This window comes from Lotus japonicus, chromosome 2 (assembly GCF_012489685.1).
Source record: "Lotus japonicus ecotype B-129 chromosome 2, LjGifu_v1.2".
Taxonomy (NCBI): Eukaryota; Viridiplantae; Streptophyta; class Magnoliopsida; order Fabales; family Fabaceae; genus Lotus; species Lotus japonicus.
The window spans coordinates 78,829,043-78,849,205 of NC_080042.1; the positions used below are offsets into that span (position 1 = coordinate 78,829,043).

General features: G+C 38.9%; 2 protein-coding genes across 2 annotated transcripts; both read left to right on the forward strand.

The window, feature by feature from the left end:
* Positions 1–9,421: 9,421 nt before the first annotated feature.
* LOC130737080 (metalloendoproteinase 1-like) lies at positions 9,422–10,739 on the forward strand. Its single transcript, XM_057588850.1, has 2 exons — positions 9,422–9,846; positions 10,199–10,739. Exons 1-2 carry the CDS (start codon positions 9,422–9,424, stop codon positions 10,737–10,739), a joined length of 966 nt encoding a protein of 321 aa, XP_057444833.1.
* Positions 10,740–12,628: 1,889 nt separating this feature from the next.
* Positions 12,629–14,002, forward strand: LOC130735729 (metalloendoproteinase 2-MMP-like). The gene has a single exon (XM_057587633.1). The coding sequence runs from the start codon at positions 12,718–12,720 to the stop codon at positions 13,813–13,815; it is 1,098 nt and encodes a 365-aa protein (XP_057443616.1). The 5' UTR covers positions 12,629–12,717; the 3' UTR covers positions 13,816–14,002.
* The last annotated feature ends 6,161 nt before the right edge of the window (positions 14,003–20,163 follow it).

The window sequence follows — 20,163 nt, forward strand, 5'->3', positions numbered from 1 at the left end:
AGCGATTACTTTCATCAAGAAGCTGAAATTCAGAAGTATAATTGGGAATTTGAAGTTTATAAATTGTAGACAAGCATGAAAATGACAAAGCATAATCCCTAATACCTTGTATAAGGAATAAAGTATACAGCATTGTGACTATGGTTGACTAATATGTTGTTTTTAAGCTGGATTTGGTTTTATCATCCTTTGGAAAATTCAGAAATACCGATGAAGAATTGAAGCAACAACTCTAAGAATTGCTTCCTGACAAAAATAGATAGCAGGGGAAGTGAAAGGATTGAAGAAGCTAAACTCTCACTCATTGAAAGAAATCCATGCTCTTTTCGTCTTGTTGCAACAATATCCAGTCTCCTAGTGGCAAGATACTCACGAGAATCACTTACAACAGCCAGTTCAAATCATTTTGATTGGTTTAGGACTTTAGGTAGTGAAATGTTTTAGGATATATATTCTTGTTTGTATTTCTCAATTGAAATTGAAATTGAAATGAGTTTATATGATTCACTTGAATATGATAATTTCTGATGATTTCATATATTGATGAACTTGTACAATATATATAGATGTAAAAGAGATATCTAAACTATATCTTCCTAAATCTTGAAGATACTAATCTATAATCTATAATAGAAACCTAAGATACTAATCTATAATAGAAACCTATATCTGAACCATATCTCTATTTTTAAACTAAATCTTAATAATAATATTCAACACTCCCCCTCAAGCTGGAGCATATATATCTAATGCATCCAGCTTGTTACATATATATTGTATCCTAGGCCCTCGTAAAGACTTGGTTAACATATCTGCAAGTTGATCCCTAGATTGAACATAGGAAGTCTTGATTACGCCTGAGAGTATCTTCTCTCTGATAAAATGACAGTCGACCTCTATATGTTTGGTCCTCTCATGAAAAATTGGATTTGAGGAAAGATACAAAGCTGATTGGTTATCACAAGCAAGCTCCATAGGTCCTAACTCACAAAACTTCAACTCTTGTAATGACAATATCATCCACATACACGACAAGATAAATGGATTGACTGGATGATGAGCGTTTAAGAAACACAGAATGATCGGCTTCACAACGAATCATGCCAAACTCTTGAATGACTTTGCTAAACTTCCCAAACCAAGCTCGAGGTGACTGCTTTAAACCATATAGAGATTTCTTCAACCGGCAAACCTTACCTAACTCCCCCTGAGCAACAAACCTAGGTGGTTGCTCCATATAAATCTCCTCCTCTAAATCACCATGTAAGAAAGCGTTCTTAATATCAAGTTGATACAACGGCCAATGGTGAATGGCAGCAATAGCTAAAAACAAACGAACAAATGCCATCTTAGCAACGGGAGAGAAAGTATCACCATAATCAAAACCATATATCTGAGTGTACCGTTTGGCAACAAGTCGGGCCTTTAAGCGATCCACCTGTCCATCAGGGCCAACCTTAATGGTAAAGACCCATCGACATCCAACGGTAGATTTACCATGAGGAAGTGGAAGAAGTGTCCACGTATGATTGGCTTCCAAGGCAGTCATCTCGTCAATCATAGCTTGTCTCCATCCAGGATGTGACAGTGCTTCTTGAACTGATTTAGGAATAGTAACAGAAGACAAGGCAGACACAAAGGAACAATAGGAAGGTGATATGCGATGATAACTTAGGAAGTTATAAATGGGATGAGGATTAACTGTGGAACGATTACCTTTACGAAGAGCAATAGGCTGGTCATCAGGAGGAGATGTTGGAGCTGGATCTGAATCACGAGTCTCAACTGTAGGAGAAGGTCATGATATGTCTGATCGTCGTCGCTCATAAGTAATACCAAATCGACGAGAGTCAGCGAGTGGCACAGGTAATACTGGAGATGTAATACCAGGGTCAATAAAATCTTGCGAAGCCACGTCGGATGCTGAGTCAAAGAATGGTTTATCCTCAAAGAAAGTAACATCCGCACTCACATAGAACCGTTGTGTAGTTGGTGAGTAACACCGGTATCCCTTCTGACAGCGAGAGTATCCAAGAAATATACATTTAATAGCTCGTGCAGCCAACTTGTCACATCCAGGGGAAAGATTATGAACAAAGCAGGTAGAGCCAAACACCCGGAGAGGAACAACATAAAGGGTGTCTTGAGGGTGCAAAATACTGTGAGGAACCTTATTACCAAGAACAGCAGATGGCATGCGATTGATTAAATAACATGCAATAAGAATGGCATCACTCCAAAACTTCAATGGTGCGTTAGCAGTGATTAATAAAGTTCGGGCTGTGTCTACCAAATGACGATGCTTACGTTCAGCCACACCATTTTGTTGTGGTGTATGAGGGCAACTGGATTGATGAATGATGCCATGAGATGCCAAGAATGAAGTAAACTGCACAGAGAAATATTCTTTTGCATTATCGCTGCGTAAAGCGCGAATAGTCTTTCCAAATTGGTTCTTGATCTCAAAACAAAAAGTCTTAAAAACATCAAATAACTCAGAACGATCTTTCATTAAAAATAACCAAGTACATCTTGAAAAGTCATCAATGAAGGTAACATAATACCTAAATCCTAAAACTGACGGAACACGACTTGGACCCCAAACATCAGAATGAACGAGGTCAAACGGTGATACAGTGGGACTACTAATACTAGATGGAAAGGATGCTCTAACATGCTTTCCAAGTTGACATGACTCACACTCCAATGTCTTCAAGTGAGAAAGCTTCGGAACCATTTGCTTCAACCTTTCAAGACTTGGGTGACCCAACCGACGATGCAAAAGATCAGGAGACTCGGAGACTGCACATAGTGTTGATAGATAAGGTTGCATGTAATAGAGACCACGTGATTCATATCCAACTCCAATCGTCTTCCCGGTACTTCGGTCCTGTATGAGAAAAGAATCAGAAACAAAGGTTATGGAACAATTCAAAGCACGAGTAAGTCGGCTTATGGAAATTAAATTAAAAGGGGAACCGGGTACAAAGAAGACATAATCTAAGGATAAAGAGGAAAGGGGTGAAGCTTGACCAATGCCCTTGACTTGTGCTTTAGATCCATCAGCAAGAGTAACATTATGAGGTGCTTTAGGAGGTGTCAAATTATTGAAAAGGGAAGGATTACCAGCCATATGATCAGAAGCACCAGAATCTAAAATCCACGATCCTGCAGATTGAGAGAGACAAATGGTAGAATTACCAGCATGTGCTACGGTGGCTGAGGAAGAGGATTGTTGAGCTTCCTTAAGTTGAAGAAATTCCTTGTATTCACTAGCAGAAAGACGATGTTCCTCAGATTCGAGCTTTTGTTCAATACCATGTACCGGAGATTGAGCAACAGCGGCAGTTTTGCTAGGAAACCCAACTAAGTGGTAGCAACGATCCTGAGTGTGGTCGTCCATATTGCAATAGGAACAATGAAGATTGTTTCTTCCTCTACCACGACCTCCATCTCTACCTCCATATCTACCTCCACGACCTCGACCTCGACCTCGACCAGAGGAGTTAGAGGCCAAAACAGATGACTCGGAAGCGGTGTGAGAATCCATCTCTGGTGGCGGAACCCTAATTAAACGACCAATAAGCTCTGCAACTGTAGGGATAGCAGAATTTGTCAGAGTTTGATTTCGAATAGATTCATAGTCTTTATGGAGGCCATGGAGAACAAGTACCATGAGCAGATTATCAATCTTCTTTTTCATCTCCTTTACATCATCATTTTCCAACATCAGTTTGACTTCATCACAAAGAGACTGAGCCTTCTTCAGATAGGAGGGCAGGTCAGAATCTGTCATATGAAGAGACGATATACCTTGAGCTGTCTCATAAAGCCTTTGAACATCATTCGCATAAAAGGTTTCAGCTGTCTTCCAAATATCATAACAAGTTTTGTAAGTGCGAAAGTGAAGCATCAAACTCGGTTCAATCGACTGCCATAACAAGGATACAAGCTGAGCATCAACTTTCTTCCAATCGTCTTTTTTCGAAGCATCAATGTCAGAAACCTTGAAAGAAAGATGGTCAGATAATCCCTGACCAACAAACCAAATGTCAACAGCATCACGCCAACTCAAATAGTTCTTTCCATTAAGCTTTTCCGAGGTAATTTTAGGAGATCCGGAAAAAGCATAAGACACCAAACTCTTCTTCTCTTCAGCCATGAAGAAAAGAGGAAAAATACCAAAGAGACAAAGCACAAATAAACAAAATTGGGCAAACGATGGGAGCCGTCAAGGAGGACGTCCAAAACAGCACCTAAAAACAAACCAAACCAAACTTTGCCAACAATGAGAGGTGGCACGAAACAGGGTCAAAACAAAAGACCCACAAACCAAACGTGGCCAAAAGGGAAAGAGGAAGGCCGGGCGATCACTCTGGTGGCGGAAAAATGGCGCGTGGCGGCCTGGAAGGCGACGCGTGGAACTCACGCGCCCGCGAAGCTGTGGTGCTGTGGCGGCGCGTGGCGGCGTGTGGGTGGTCGGACGAAGTTGAAATTTCGTCGGAGAGCAGATCGGCGGCCTCTGGTTCTGATGGCGGTGGTCGTGAAGTCACTTAACCACCGGAAAAAAAACGAGCGGCAGCAGCACAGTGGCTGCTGGAACAACAAACCAGTAAAGAGAGAAAGAAACCTAAAAACCTAGCTCTGGATACCAACTTGAATATGATAATTTCTGATGATTTCATATATTGATGAACTTGTACAATATATATAGATGTAAAAGAGATATCTAAACTATATCTTCCTAAATCTTGAAGATACTAATCTATAATCTATAATAGAAACCTAAGATACTAATCTATAATAGAAACCTATATCTGAACCATATCTCTATTTTTAAACTAAATCTTAATAATAATATTCAACAGATTCAAACAATAAAGAAAAAGTAGATTATGCAGCAAGTTACAACCACTTTCAGTTCATTACTATAATACTATAGTTACTATTGTACTTAGTTAGTTACGGTTAGTTAACGATAGTTAGTAAGCATTTATTTTTCTGTTAGAGCTTCAGTTACTATAAATTGCTTGTATACACAATTACTCAATTAATGAATTCTGTTCATTCAATTCAGTTACATTTTTTCTCACTTTCCATTTCTCTCACTTTTATGGTATCAGAGCTTCACTTTTAATTTGAAGCTCTGCTGCGACCTCTGATTCGATGTTTTGACCAATGGTGGCCATGTACCCCCACCTCCTCCACCAGATGATCCAGCACAAAATCCAGCTAGCCCCTTCTATATTCAGCCATCAGAGAATCCTTGAGTTGCTCTTGTCAATCATCCCCTAAATGGTAAAAATTACCATTCTTGGGCAAGAGCAATGGAGAGAGCAATAATCGCAAACTCATATGATCCAAGGATTGAGGTACCTGAGAAAGGTGCAATAATTTGGTACATTCTTGAATCTTAAATTCTTTTTTTAGTTCTATTGCACAAAGTTTTGTGTTAATAGAACTTGCTGTTGATGTTTTGATTGATTTAAAAGAGCTTTTTTCACAAGGGATCTTGTGAGGGTTGCAGAATTACAGCAGGAACTTAATGCTTTTAGGAAAAATTCTATTTGAGTGTAACTGATTTCTACATGGAATTGAAGGTTATGTGGGAGGAGTTAGATAACTATAGACCATATCATGCTTGTGTGTGTTCTATAAAATGTGCTTGTGCAGTTGTGCTGCTAGTTCTTAATGATGAACAGTTTGGTGTAGTTATGTCTCAAGTTCTTTTGATGAATGAGAATCCACTACCTTCTCAGGTTCTCCAGCATATATGAGAGACATTGTAATTGTATAGTTTTAGAAGAATCTAAGATTAGTGTGAATGCTCTTGAAGGGAAGAAAAAAATGGATCTTTTGGAAGAGGAAAGAATAATAGGGTATGTACTTTCTGTGGTAGAACATGCTAGACAGTTGAGGACTTGAGGTGTACTATAGAAAGCACAGGCTCCAGGATCAAAATTTAAAACCAATACTTACGTACACTGCTAACACGGCAGACTCTTGTGTAGAAAATCCACATCAGGAAGAAAAAGAGTCTGTCTCTTCAGGAAAGGGACAAGCTATTAAATCAATTTTCTCACATGAGGAGTATCAAAAGGCTTAAAACTCTTCCACTTTAAAGGCCTAATGGAAGTCACAAGTGCAAGCACAAGTTAACCATGCCACAGTTTCAGAAAGTGAAGCATTCTACTACAGGAATACCACAGGTTCAACATGTTTCTGTAAATACATCTTCAGTTTTAGCTCACTCAACATTATGGCATTTAGTTTCAGGTTTATTGGCCTGTTGGCCATGTATAAAAGCTTAGCTATACTTAGTACTTAGTAGAGATTTCCCTTAATTAATTATGTACATGAGGAAATATATATATATATATATATATATATATATATATATATATATGTGTGTGTCATTTTGCCAAACATCACCGGAGGACATCCGGACATGACAGTTTTACTTTTTCTGTAAACACATGTGAAGATGAACGAGGAAGAGACAGGAATAGAGGATCACGTGACAGATTTGAAACACTAATCTCAACCGTTAATGTATAATAAAAACAAGGGCTGAGATGAGATTGAGAGTGAGTCTTTTAATTTACTCCTCGAGTAAACGGAGTCCTCCTCAATTTTAAAAACCACTTTAAAGTTTAATATATATATATATATATATATATATATATATATATATATATATACTTAAAAAGTGAAATGCAATATTTATGAAAAACTTAAAAGTCATCGTCTCATTTCCCATTTGTATTCTTTCTTATAATTTTTCTAGTTATTTTCACTCCGACATGCAAACATACCATAAGTCTATTTAACATATTTAAATTAAATAATTAACGTGATTAAATGATTTTTATTCATATATATTATTTTAATTAATACTTTTTATTAGCTAAGCAAGGAGCTTCTTCTATGTCTGAGTTTCTAATTTGAGATATTCCCATTTATGGAACTCTGCGCTTGTTGAGAGATTGTTGAGAGAGGACCAAAGGGACACTTTATTCATGAGGGCTTAATTCTCTCCCTTTTCTTTTGTTTTTTTGTAAGCTCTTGTCATAAAAAAAAAATTAATACTTTTTATCAAGTGATCAATAATTATTAACGTTATCTTAAATTTTTTACGGGGTTGTCTAAATGACCCATGTTGAAATTTGAGTTAAATAACCCATTGTTTAGGTGGACCAATCACATTTAAGATAAATTGATTATTTTTTATATTTTATTTATTAATTTATTTAGGATTAAATATGTTTTTGGTCCCTAATTTATACAAATGAATCTAAAATGGTACCTTAAAAAAACACAAAGATTTTAGTCCTTTTAATTATTTTTCACATCTATTTCAGTCCCTCCAAAATTTCTTCCATTAAATTTCATCCTTCTCTCTTCATAATCATTTCAAAACCTAGAACTTCATATCTCATCCCAAAACTCAATGAACACAGCCATGGGATTCTCAGCTCATCACTTGGATTTTATGTTTTATGAATTCATGTTACCTGCGTAGGGACCAAAAAATGGCTTCTTGTACCATATGCAAAAATGGAAACGTTGACTTCTTCTTGTACAATAAACATTGAGGCTCACCAATTCACGTATTCTCGTTTCCTCGTTCACTCATTGCCAAATCCTGCTTTTCCACTCTCACCAATCCATCCATATTTTCCCTACCTCAATCTGAAGCCTCACCTATTGACGGATCACAAACCCTTGCTCTTCTTATAAGGAGTCACTCACACCATCAGACCATCTTGTTTGAGTATGTTAAGATCAATAATTAGGATTATGACAATTTCATATGCAGATAGGTTTTTCTTCAATAAAAAATATGTGATGAAGCCCTTCCCACCCTTGTTTTGCGATAAAAAATTTCAAGACAATGGTCCATTTCCTCTGTTTGTTTAATTTTTCGGACCATGTTTCCATCAGTTTGTATGATAACAAGATTAAGATCCCTTTTATCAACTAAATCAATTGGAGAAATCATAGCTTGAAGCCCCGCACCGTGCTCAATTTCTGATATGCCCAGTTCATGTTTTGTGAAGATAACACAAAATAATATAATATATATAAAAACGAACGAGACCCACTTGCTCGATTGCTCAGTTCCATGTTCTGATGTTCCATTGTTTTCTAGCGAACTTGGGAAACAAATGGAAGGAGTCATATGAGAGTTTAGGGTAATAATCTCAGCCACATTGGGAGTATAGATTCTTTAACTTACTCCTAGAGTCAATGAATCTTCCCTCATGAAATAATTATGATGGAAAGAAGACTAAATGTGATGGAAGAAAATTTGAAGGGCCTGAAATTGTCACGCACGTTTTATGACATTATAAGGACCATTTTAGATTAAATAAAATTTTTGAAGGACTAAAACTTTTGTGTATATTTTCAGGTACCATTTTATATTTATGCGTATAAGAGAGGGACAAAAACATATTTAATCCTAAATAAATTATAAATAAAATATAAAAAATTCAACATATTTATCTTAAATGTGATTGGTCCACATAGAACATGAGTTATTTAACCCAATTTTCACTATGGGTCATTTAGACAACCCCATTTTTTACATATAGTAATATAAATTTAAGTAATAATTTGAATTTTTAACTTATTTCATATATAATTAATGTTTTTAATTTTTTATACGTCGGAAAGGTAATTAATGTTCTTATTAATTTTCCTCAAGTCAATTTTAAATTATTTTTATACTAAATACTTATATTATAAATATTTTTAAATGAATTGATGAATTTATCTTAAATTAAAATTGGTTCTCTCATTATTGGTACGATCTGACTCGTGTCATAAATTTAATGCCAAAGAATTGAATAATGTTATCTTCACACCTTAAAATGAGGTGGGAAGAGGTGGAGGAGGAGAGATAGGAAGAAAAGAAAAAGTAAGAAAGAGAAAGTATAAGATATGATAGATGATAAGATGAGAGAGATAGAAATAAAAATATGTGGAAATGAAGTGTATAAAAAAGGAGGTGTGTATATATCATTGTTGCAAAGAATTAGATGGTCAAAGACCAAATAATTGATGCGCATTAAATTTGATTGATAATATACACCCTCCGGTCACTATTATAAGCAAAAGTTAGCTTTTTAAATTCATTTAATAAATGATGTATGTGGTCATTAAAATGGTCACATACATCATTTAAAATTGTTACATACATCATTTATTGAATAAATCTACAAAGCTAACTTTTGCTTATAATCATGATCGGATACGTTAATTTCAAAAGGATAATACATAGGTTGGCGCCAAGAACCGACAATATGTTCATGGTTTCTTCTAATTAGCTCTAATATATATTCCTTCCTCTCCTATATATACTAGTAATTTTCTCCAATTCCTCATTCAGCTTAATTTCTCAAATCCCCAACCAAACATGAGTCTACACCACCACCATGGTCTTTTCTTTGCTGCTCTTGCTATTTTCACCATCTCAGTCCAAGCAATTTCAACTCAATCATTTTCCATTCCTAGCATTTCCCACATGCACAAGCACAAGCAATGGGAAACTTTCCACAACTTCACTAGTTGTCGCCTTGGCCAAACTCAAAAAGGCTTGTCAACTGTCAAAAACTACTTGCACCGGTTCGGCTACATTCCACACGCGCCACCCACCAACTTCAGCGATGTTTTTGATGAAACCCTCGTGTTTGCCATTCGGAGCTACCAAAAGAACTACCACCTCAACATCACTGGTAAGCTTGACGACAACACTGTCAAGCACATGATGCAACCACGTTGCGGCGTTCCTGATATCATCCACACTGAAAAGAAAGACACCACCACAGGGAAACAAATTAGGTAATTAAGGAGAGAAAAACAAACTGTTTCTTTCAAAGAATTATTTTTCTTAATTATTTGAGTAATATGTTTTTACTTCATAAAAAAAAATTAATTTTGATCCATTAAAATTAAGAAATACTCAAAATTGGTCCATGGTAAATATATTTAAATTATGTTCAAAAATAAATACTCACAAGGACAAAAATTGGTTCCACCCTATATATTAAAGAGACTATAAAAACATATTTAGCACATTAAATAATATTGAAATAAATTATTTTTCTCATACAAAATTTATATTTCAATTAGTTATTGTCAATTTTATTTAACAAGTTAAATTTTGTTGCACTTGGTCAACGGGCAATTATAGGTCGCACTTCCACATGGGTTCCTACTACGCATTTTTTGATGGAAACCTGCGATGGCCTGCGGGAACAAAACAGCTAACCTATTCATTCTTGCCACAAAACAATGTGAACAATGATTATAAAAGAGCGTTTGCTAGGGCGTTTAGTCGATGGGCTCCCTGGATGCCTTTTTCATTTAAGGAGATAACATCAAATGAGACAGCAGACATTAAGATCGGGTTCTACAAAGGGGACCATGGTGATGGGTTTCCTTTTGATGGTCCATATAATGTACTGGCACATGCAAGACCTCCCATTGACGGCAGTTTCCACTTGGATGCTGAAGAGTATTGGGTTGCGTCTGGTGATGTTACAAAGTCACCAGTATCCCGTGCAATAGACTTGGAAAGCGTGGCGGTGCATGAAATTGGGCACTTGCTAGGGTTAGACCATTCTAACGACAAGAAATCTGTCATGTGGCCGGTTTTACAAACTCGAACAAGGCGTGTGAATCTAGGATATGATGATATAAAAGGGATAAAGGTGCTTTATGCCATCAAATAAACATATCAAGTTACTATATACTCACAAGGTGGAAAATGTGTATGAGAGATGTGAGGGAGATGTATTCTTATGCCGAGATTTTTTTTTAGTAGTGATTAATACACACCTCAGTTTCTCTATGTTAGTTTGATATTTTGCATGATTTCGATTTTTATTGCTAGATTAGTTAAATTGTAGTTTGATAAAAATGGAATTTTGTTAAGTTGGGCAAGCGAGTTTTCGAGACAGAGGTCGAAGGTTTTCATGATTCGAGAAAGACAATTATAATGCTCGACCAGCCTAGAAGTCAGTTATTGGAAGTTGAATACCAAAGAAACATGTGTAAAAGCAGGAATAAATCATAGGACACTTGTGAGAAATGCGCGCATTATCCGACTGTTGGAAGACAGTTTACTTGTAGCTCTATAATTTAATAAGGTTTAGGACATTGTAATCGGGGTACGTTCACAATTTCATTCTACTCCAAAACTCTAAAAGCTTTCAGTCGAATGATGAAGACTACAAGCAACAATAAAGGAAAAGAGTATGAATCTTCTGTGAAACTCTTTTCTTAAGGACTATTTATAAAGATTGAAGTCATACTATTTTATATTTAGTCGAAGTTCACTTTGTTTTGTTATTCAGATTTGTTTTCTTTAAAAGCATTCATTTCCAATGATAAAATTTGCATTAATTTTTCACTCAAAGAGAGGACTCGAATCAAATCACATATTGATCTTTGGATTCTCTTGTTTGTTGTACCAAAATTTGGTGTAAACACATTAACATTTTATTTTCACACATTTTTCTTCTTATTTTTTTCCGCATTTCTGGTCATATCACTAATTTCTTTCATTTCTCTTTTTATTTATGTAAGGTGGAGGTGAAAAGATATGTGAACAAAACATTATTGAAAGTTTCTATATTTTTTTTATAGACAAATGTTAATTAGTTGTTAGTAATTACCATTAGCTTAACCATGCTAGCTACCCACCCAACCCTGAATGTTGAATGTTTTTATATGAACTGAAAAATAAATTACGGCCGTTAGATTTAATCATGATTGATTAATATTAAAACATAAAATCATGTCACAGTCACATATAAAAGATCGTAGAATTTCCAAGGTTATTTGAGCATTGTTCGAACTTCCACAATGGTCACCATGGGATTATATTGTGATCGAACTCAAGCTCCTTTCGTTCCTAAAAGTTGTCCTGCATTTCTTGTTCATAAAATCCGACCGAATTTTCTTCTATGTGGAGTGAATACGGTGCTATTATAATTAGCAAAGTATGGAATGGTGTGTACGTTGGCGCTTGTTTGAATTAATCCTAATAATTAAGGAATCACAATAATGTCTCTATGAAATCTTGGAAGGAAATCGCAGAGTGATTATTCATTTTTGCCTTGATCCATGTTTGTTTTCCATTAGGTGATTGTTATCAAAGAACTTAGAGCTTCTGGAATGTTCAAGGGAATAACGTACAGTATTATAGAGAAGGTATTCAAGGTGGCTTACCAAAACAAAAAGGAAGGTATTCAAGGGAAGGTATCGAAGTCAAACGACGCCGCCGCCCTAGTCGTTATAAGTTTTCTATTGGTCCTTGTAATAACAAATTATATTAGTATAACTTATAAGGAAACTCCATCTTGGACCAATAGTGTTCACGTAAGCACACATGTATCTTTGTCCTCAACGAACAACAACAGTTCCATTCTATATGCCAAAACGTCGAAGTTTCCAATGGCCTGCCTTCCAGATGCTTACCTTTCTGCGTGAGCACAAACTACACTTTTCAACACATCCTCATTTTATATTCTAGACGAACATTTCAACGCTCATTCCCATCATATAATATAATACTATACAATATACATAATGTAAATATAAATATAGTTCCTAATTCCTTAACTTCATATAACTCATACCTTATCACACACTCTTCTTCACAATTTCTTGCACCCTTTAATTTGGCATTACGAAGAATCATCAACTATGACCACTCATCACCACCGTGATCTCCTTTTCATCAGTTTGGCAATACTAGTAACAATCTGCGCCACTTTACCTTCAGTCGTCTCAGCTCGTTTCTTCTTCCCCAACACCACCTCCATCCCAAACCACGCGCCACCAGGCGCGTGGGACTCATACCGCAACTTCACAGGCTGCAGCCCGGGAAAAACCTACGACGGCCTCTCCAACCTCAAGAATTACTTCCACCGCTTCGGCTACATTCCCGAAGCACCACCCTCCAACTTCACGGACGACTTCGACGACGCCTTAGAGTCCGCCGTACGCGCCTACCAGAAGAATTTCAACCTCAACATCACCGGCGAGCTCGACAACGCCACGCTCACCCAAATCGTCCGCCCCCGCTGCGGCGTCGCGGACATCATCAACGGCACCACCTCAATGAACTCTGGCAAGTCCAACTCCAGCCTCCACACCGTCGCGCACTACTCCTTCTTTGAAGGACAGCCTCGGTGGCCGGAGGGCACCGAGGAGCTCACCTACGCCTTCGACCCGGAAGAAAGCCTCGACAACATGACGAAAGCGGTGTTCGCGAGCGCTTTCTCCCGTTGGTCGGAGGTCACCACGATAACGTTCCGCGAAACGGAAACGTACTTCATGGCCGATATCAAGATTGGATTCTACAGTGGGGACCACGGGGACGGGGAAGCATTCGACGGGGTTCTCGGGACACTCGCCCATGCTTTCTCCCCTACGAACGGGAGGTTTCATCTGGACAAAGCGGAGGACTGGGTGGTGAGCGGGGACGTGACGGAGGCGTCCCTCTCGAACGCGGTGGATTTGGAGTCTGTTGCGGTGCATGAGATAGGACATTTACTAGGATTAGCACACTCTTCCGTGCAAGATGCTATCATGTACCCTTCTATCTCAGCGCGGACGAGGAAGGTGGTGCTTGATGAAGATGACATACAAGGGATTCAGGAGCTCTATGGTTCTAACCCGAACTTCACTGGAACTCCCTCCACCTCTTCGCGGGAGAGGGACTCTAGCGACGGTGGTAGCCAGGGTGGCTCCGTCTTTTTCTCCGTCGTCTTACTTGGATTTGCACTTTTCTTGCTGTAAGTTAGAATGAGTTTTGTAAGCTCACACGGAGTAGGGGGCATATATTAGGTTTACATTTTTGCCCCGATATATACTGTATACTTTGTACGATACTACCATTGGCATTCTTCATTCTTTATCCACGATTATGTAGTTTTTTTATTTATTTTTGTAAAGTTATTATATACAACTTTTTCTTGGATTGGAATTGTTCATTGAAAAATTCATACCTTTTATATAAGAGCTTTCATTCATTCACCCTTAATTTTTACTTATTTTTCTTTATACCTCTTAATTTTTTATCACGTCTCTAATCATTTTTCTCATATTTCCCACCCATTCTCAAGATTCATTATGAAATGGATGTGATTAGTCCTTTTTAGCCTTAGGGTGGTTTAGGAGAGAAAGAGAGAATAGTGAAAATAAGTAAAGAGAAAAATGTGAGAAATATATGATAAATGGAATAAATTTATAAGTTGTTTTCTATAAAATAAAGAGAAGAAATATAGAATAGAGAAAAATATATTTTTTGTATTTAAAAATATTTTTATCTAGTTTTAATGATTATGCGCGATTATAGACGCATTCAGGTAGTATCAAACCGCCAGTTATGTACAACACTTTGCTTTCTCTGCAATTTGGGGTAACCATAAAAAGTAGTAGGAATTATTGTTGCAGTTCCCTATATCTCCCTTCTCACTCACCAAATAAGGGAGGGTGCCATCTCTTCTTTATCTCCCTCTTCACTAACTCTTCCCTAACAAAGCATTAATTTCAAAGGTTGAGGCTCCAAAAAGGTTGGAAGACTATAAAACCAATATCGTTAATTGGATGTCTTTAGAAGATTATCGCATATTAAAAATTATTGTAAGAAGAGGGTAAAGAAAGTGATAAGAAAAATATGCTAATGGAATCGTGATACGAAATGAAGTAAAATGACACCAGAAAAGAAAAGAAATATTGTTGCCTTTTCAATTTTGCGCCATTCCAATAAGAGTTCTTAAACTTCAAAAGAAGTTGACTCCATTAAGAAGAAGACTTTGTCATTAAATATGGTTAGGAATATAGCATGTTCCTTTTTTAACTTTTGCGAAGGAATATCAAAATCTATCATAAAATGCAATATGCATGCACATAACACTTAGGCCCCGTTTGGAAACACAGCTTAATTAAGCGCTTATGACATAAGCGCTTATTCATAAGCTATTTTAAAATATTTATTGAAATTAAGCTATATATAAGCATAAGCTCTTTTTCATAAGCTATATTAACCAGTTTGGAAGAGCTTATGTCAGTGTTTGACAGAGCTTATGCAAACAGCTTATGGCCTACCAGAAGCTATTTTAAGCTTATTTTCATAAGCTGTTCAGGATAGCTTATGAGAAAGAGCTTATGCTTATATATAACTTATTTTCAATTTATTTCAATAATTTTTTTTAAAATAGCTTATGAGTAAACGCTTATGTCATAAGCGCTTATGACCATAAGCGCTTAATTAAGTTGTTTTCCCAAACATAGCAAGTAGGTTATGAAAATAAGCTCAAAACAGCTTATGGTAGGTCATAAGCTGTTTGCATAAGCTCTCCCAAACGCTGGCATAAGAGCTTATTTTTCATAAGCTATACTGAGTAGCTTATGAAAATAAGCTCAAAACAGCTTATGGTAGGTCATAAGCTGTTTGCATAAGCTCTCTCAAACACTGGTATAAGAGCTTATTTTTCATAAGCTATATTGAGTAGCTTATGAAAATAAGCTTAAAACAACTTATGGTAGGTCATAAGCTGTTTGCATAAGCTCTCCCAAACACTGGCATAAGAGCTTATGCTATCAGATAAGCTCAAATAATAAGCTCTTCCAAACAAGCTATACTGAGTAGCTTATGAAAATAAGCTCAAAACAGCTTATTGTAAGTCATAAGTTGTTTGCGTAAGCTCTCCCAAATACTGACATAATTAGCTTATACTACCAGATAAACTCAAATAATAAGCTCTTCCAACAGGAGCCTTAATCCTCCTAATCAACTTGCCATGAAGGATAACTTAAATAATAATAGTTGTGAGACATATGGGTTGAAGAGGAGTAGGTCCAGGGAGGTGGAGATTAATCTCTATAGAGCTAATTTGACCAATAAGAAAAATATAACAAAAAGAACTATTATAATTAACATGTAGATACTTTTTTTTGGTAAGCAAAGATTAAGTTAAAACCAAACACAAGGGGTGCTTGAAACCCCATTTGATATACAAATAGTGATTATATTCAATAAAATAATTTAATCAATGATTATGATACTTACTTTACTTTATAAAGTGAGTAGAAAATGAAAAATGAATGAAAAAAGATTAGGTGTTACTTGTGAGTGAATAATAGCTTTTTACTTTTAAACTAAACGAATATCCAAATCAATTAATTAAGTATTGTTTTCATATAGCTAGCTTGTTTGATTTTCAGTCAAAGCCTCCCTCACTAGTTATCTGCGTATTGAAGATAAGAAATCTCATTATGCTATGCACAAATTTTATATCGATCGATTGAAAATGTTTTCTTCAAGGAGAATTGACCGGCAAACCATTAATTTTATTTTTAAGACATGTGTCTTTCTTCGGAGAAAATTCTATTCGAGCCGGAAACATCCACATCATGGTGGGGCTAACTCTCTCAGCATGATTTTTTTTTCATATACAAGACTCGAACCCGAAACATTGTTAAGAAAAATTAAGTATGTACCACTTGAACCAACCACCCGTTAGAGGCATACCATTAATTTAAAAAGTATTAATTTATTTTTGAAGAATACCATTACAAAAGTATAGTTAATGGACTGGGCGAGCCCCTAGAGGGGCAACGCCCAGCATATAGCCCGCCCCGTGGCGGGGCCCTGGCCTTAAATTGGGCCTTGATCTCGGAGGCCCAATTGGCCCAATAGGTAGTACCCGAGCTCTATAAATTGGAGGTAGTTATCAGTTGTAAGGGACTTTGGCTCATTTGATGAAATCATACATGAAATTCAGCATTCTCTCTCTAGCGCAATTCTCCACTCTCTAGGTACTATACCTTTCATCAATGTTCATGGCAAGAACATTTGGCGCCGTCTGTGGGGATCGAACCCACGACCACGTGGGGACTGTAGATTGATTGTGCAGGAAGTTATCTCTGTTTGTGATCGGCAATTCTCTGGACTTTTGATTTTGATTCTGTAACCGGTGTTCGTTTTCTGATCGAGTTTGCATCGTTCTTGGTTTGGATGGAGACTCGACGCAGGAGGCAGCATCATTCACCGGTGCGACAGCGAATTTCGCCGCCTCGGCGGCCTCATCGTGTGATCCTGGATTCTCCGGTACGAACGGCGGGAGTACAGTCGCCTTCTCCTCCTCCATCACCACCACCTCCTCCATCGCCTTCACAGGTTGGATCTCTGGAGCGCTCACCAGAGAATTCACCTGCTCCGGAGCAACAGCCGGCGGTGACACAGGAGCAATGGCGCCATCTGATGCGCAGCATTGACAACATCCAGCAGAGGAATGAGCATCTACAGGCTCAGTTGGATTTCTACCGTCGCGAGCAGCGGGACGATAGAAGCAGAGAAGCAGATTCCGTGGCTGAGTTCCGTCCGTTCTCGGAAGATGTCAAGAGTGTGGCGATTCCGGATAATATGAAAACGTTAGTTCTGGATTCTTATAGCGGAGATTCCGATCTGAAGGATCATCTTCTGTATTTCAATACGAAGATGGTGATAATTGCGGCGTCAGATGCGGTGAAGTGCAGGATGTTTCCATCGACGTTCAAATCGACGGCGATGGCGTGGTTCACAACTTTGCCGCGCGGATCGATTTCGAATTTCAGAGACTTCTCATCAAAGTTTCTAGTGCAATTTTCGGCGAATAAGAATCAGCCGGTGACGATCAATGACCTATATAATATTCGCCAGCAAGAAGGAGAGTCACTGAAGGAGTACATGGCAAGGTACAGCGCAGCGTCGGTCAAGGTTGAGGACGAGGAGCCTCGAGCTTGTGCTCTAGCATTTAAAAACGGTTTGCTACCGGGAGGATTGAACAGTAAATTGACACGTAAGCCGGCGCGTTCGATGGAGGAGATGCGTGCTCGCGCCAGCACTTATATTCTTGATGAGGAGGACGACGCTTTCAAAAGAAAGCGCGCGAAGCTGGAAAAGGGCGACACGTCACCCAAGCGCGCGAAAAAAGATAAGAATGGCGAAGATAAGGGGGATGGCAAGCAGCAGCGGCAAGATAAAGGGAAGCCGGCATTGAGGCCGACCAAGGAGCAGTTGTATCCACGGCGTGATGACTATGAACAGCGCCGGCCATGGCAATCCAAGTCCCATCGCCAGCGGGAGGAAGCTGACATGGTAATGAATACCGAATTAACAGATATGCTCCGTGAGGCGAGGGGCGCAAATCTAGTGGATGAGCCAGAGGCCCCTAAGTATCAATCACGGGACGCCAATCCCAAGAAGTGGTGTGAATTCCATAGGCGCACATTCGGGAAACAGCGATGAAGCAGCGCGTGGCCGCAGAGTTCATCAGGGAAGTGAAGTATCCGACGTGGTTGGCGAACGTCGTAATGGTGAAGAAGGCGAACGGGAAGTGGCGAATGTGTGTAGATTACACAGACTTAAACAAAGCATGTCCAAAAGATTCGTATCCCCTTCCCAGCATTGATAGCCTCGTTGATGGTGCCTCGGGCAACGAACTGCTTAGCTTGATGGACGCTTATTCTGGCTATCATCAGATCCGCATGCACCCGGCAGACGATGACAAAACGGCTTTCATGACCGCCAGAGTCAATTATTGCTATCGCACCATGCCGTTTGGACTAAAGAACGCTGGGGCGACCTACCAAAGGTTGATGGATAGGGTGTTTGCTGGGCAGGTGGGAAGAAACATGGAGGTTTACGTTGATGATATGATTGTTAAATCGGTACGTGGTTTGGACCATCATCAAGATCTGGGGGAAGCATTTGGCGAGATAAGGAAGCACAATATGCGCCTCAACCCGGAGAAATGCTCTTTTGGTGTTCAGGGTGGCAAGTTTTTGGGATTCATGATCACAACCAGAGGAATAGAGATAAACACAGATAAATGCAAGGCAATTCAGCAGATGAAAAGCCCTTCTAATGTGAAGGAGGTCCAACGTTTAACAGGGCGAATAGCAGCGTTATCTCGGTTTCTTCCTAAGTCTGGTGACAGATCTTTCCCTTTTCTCAAGTGTCTTCGCAAGAATGTCGCATTTGAGTGGACGGCGGAGTGTGAGGAAGCTTTTGTTCGCCTCAAGGAACTCCTATTGTCGCCACCGATCTTGTCGAAGCCAATACAGGGACACCCGCTGCATTTGTATTTTGCTGTGAGCGATAGTGCTCTGAGTTCTGTGATATTGCAGGAGGTAGATGGCGAACATCGAATTGTTTATTTTGTTAGTCACACACTCCAGGGCGCAGAGGTCAGATACCAGAAAATCGAGAAGGCAGCATTAGCGGTCCTCGTCACCGCCCGGCGGTTAAGACCTTACTTTCAGAGTTTTCCAGTAAGAGTGCGGACGGATTTACCCCTGAGACAAGTGTTACAAAAACCGGATTTGTCAGGCAGATTGGTCGCCTGGTCGGTTGAATTGTCCGAATATGGGTTGCAATATGATAAACGAGGCAAGGTTGGTGCACAGTCGCTGGCTGATTTTGTGGTGGAATTAACCCCAGATCGGTTTGAAAGAGTAGACACACAGTGGACTCTCTTTGTAGATGGATCCTCCAATAGCAGCGGCAGTGGCGCGGGAGTAACGTTGGAGGGACCAGGGGATCTAGTACTGGAACAATCGCTGAAATTTGAGTTCAAAGCCACAAACAACCAGGCAGACTATGAAGCTCTCATCGCCGGGTTGAAGTTGGCGCGGGAGGTAAAGATCGGGAGCTTGTTGATAAGGACGGACTCGCAGTTGGTGGAGAATCAAGTGAAGGGCACTTTCCAGGTCAAAGATCCTAATCTGATCAAGTACCTGGAGCGAGTGCGATATTTGATGACGCTTTTTCAAGAGGTTGTGGTGGAATATGTTCCTCGGACTGAAAACCAGCGGGCGGACGCGTTGGCCAAATTGGCGAGCACGCGAAAGCCCGGCAACAATAGAAGTGTGATTCAGGAAACGCTGGCGTTCCCCAGCATTGAAGGCGAGCTTATGGCATGTGTGGACAGAGGGGCGACATGGATGGGGCCTATATTGTCTATCTTGGCGGGGGACCCGGCGGAAGTAGAGCAATGCACAAAGGAGCAGCGGCGAGAGGCGAGCCACTACACTCTCATCGACGGACACTTGTATCGCCGTGGTTTTTCGGCGCCATTGTTAAAATGCGTGCCGCCAGAA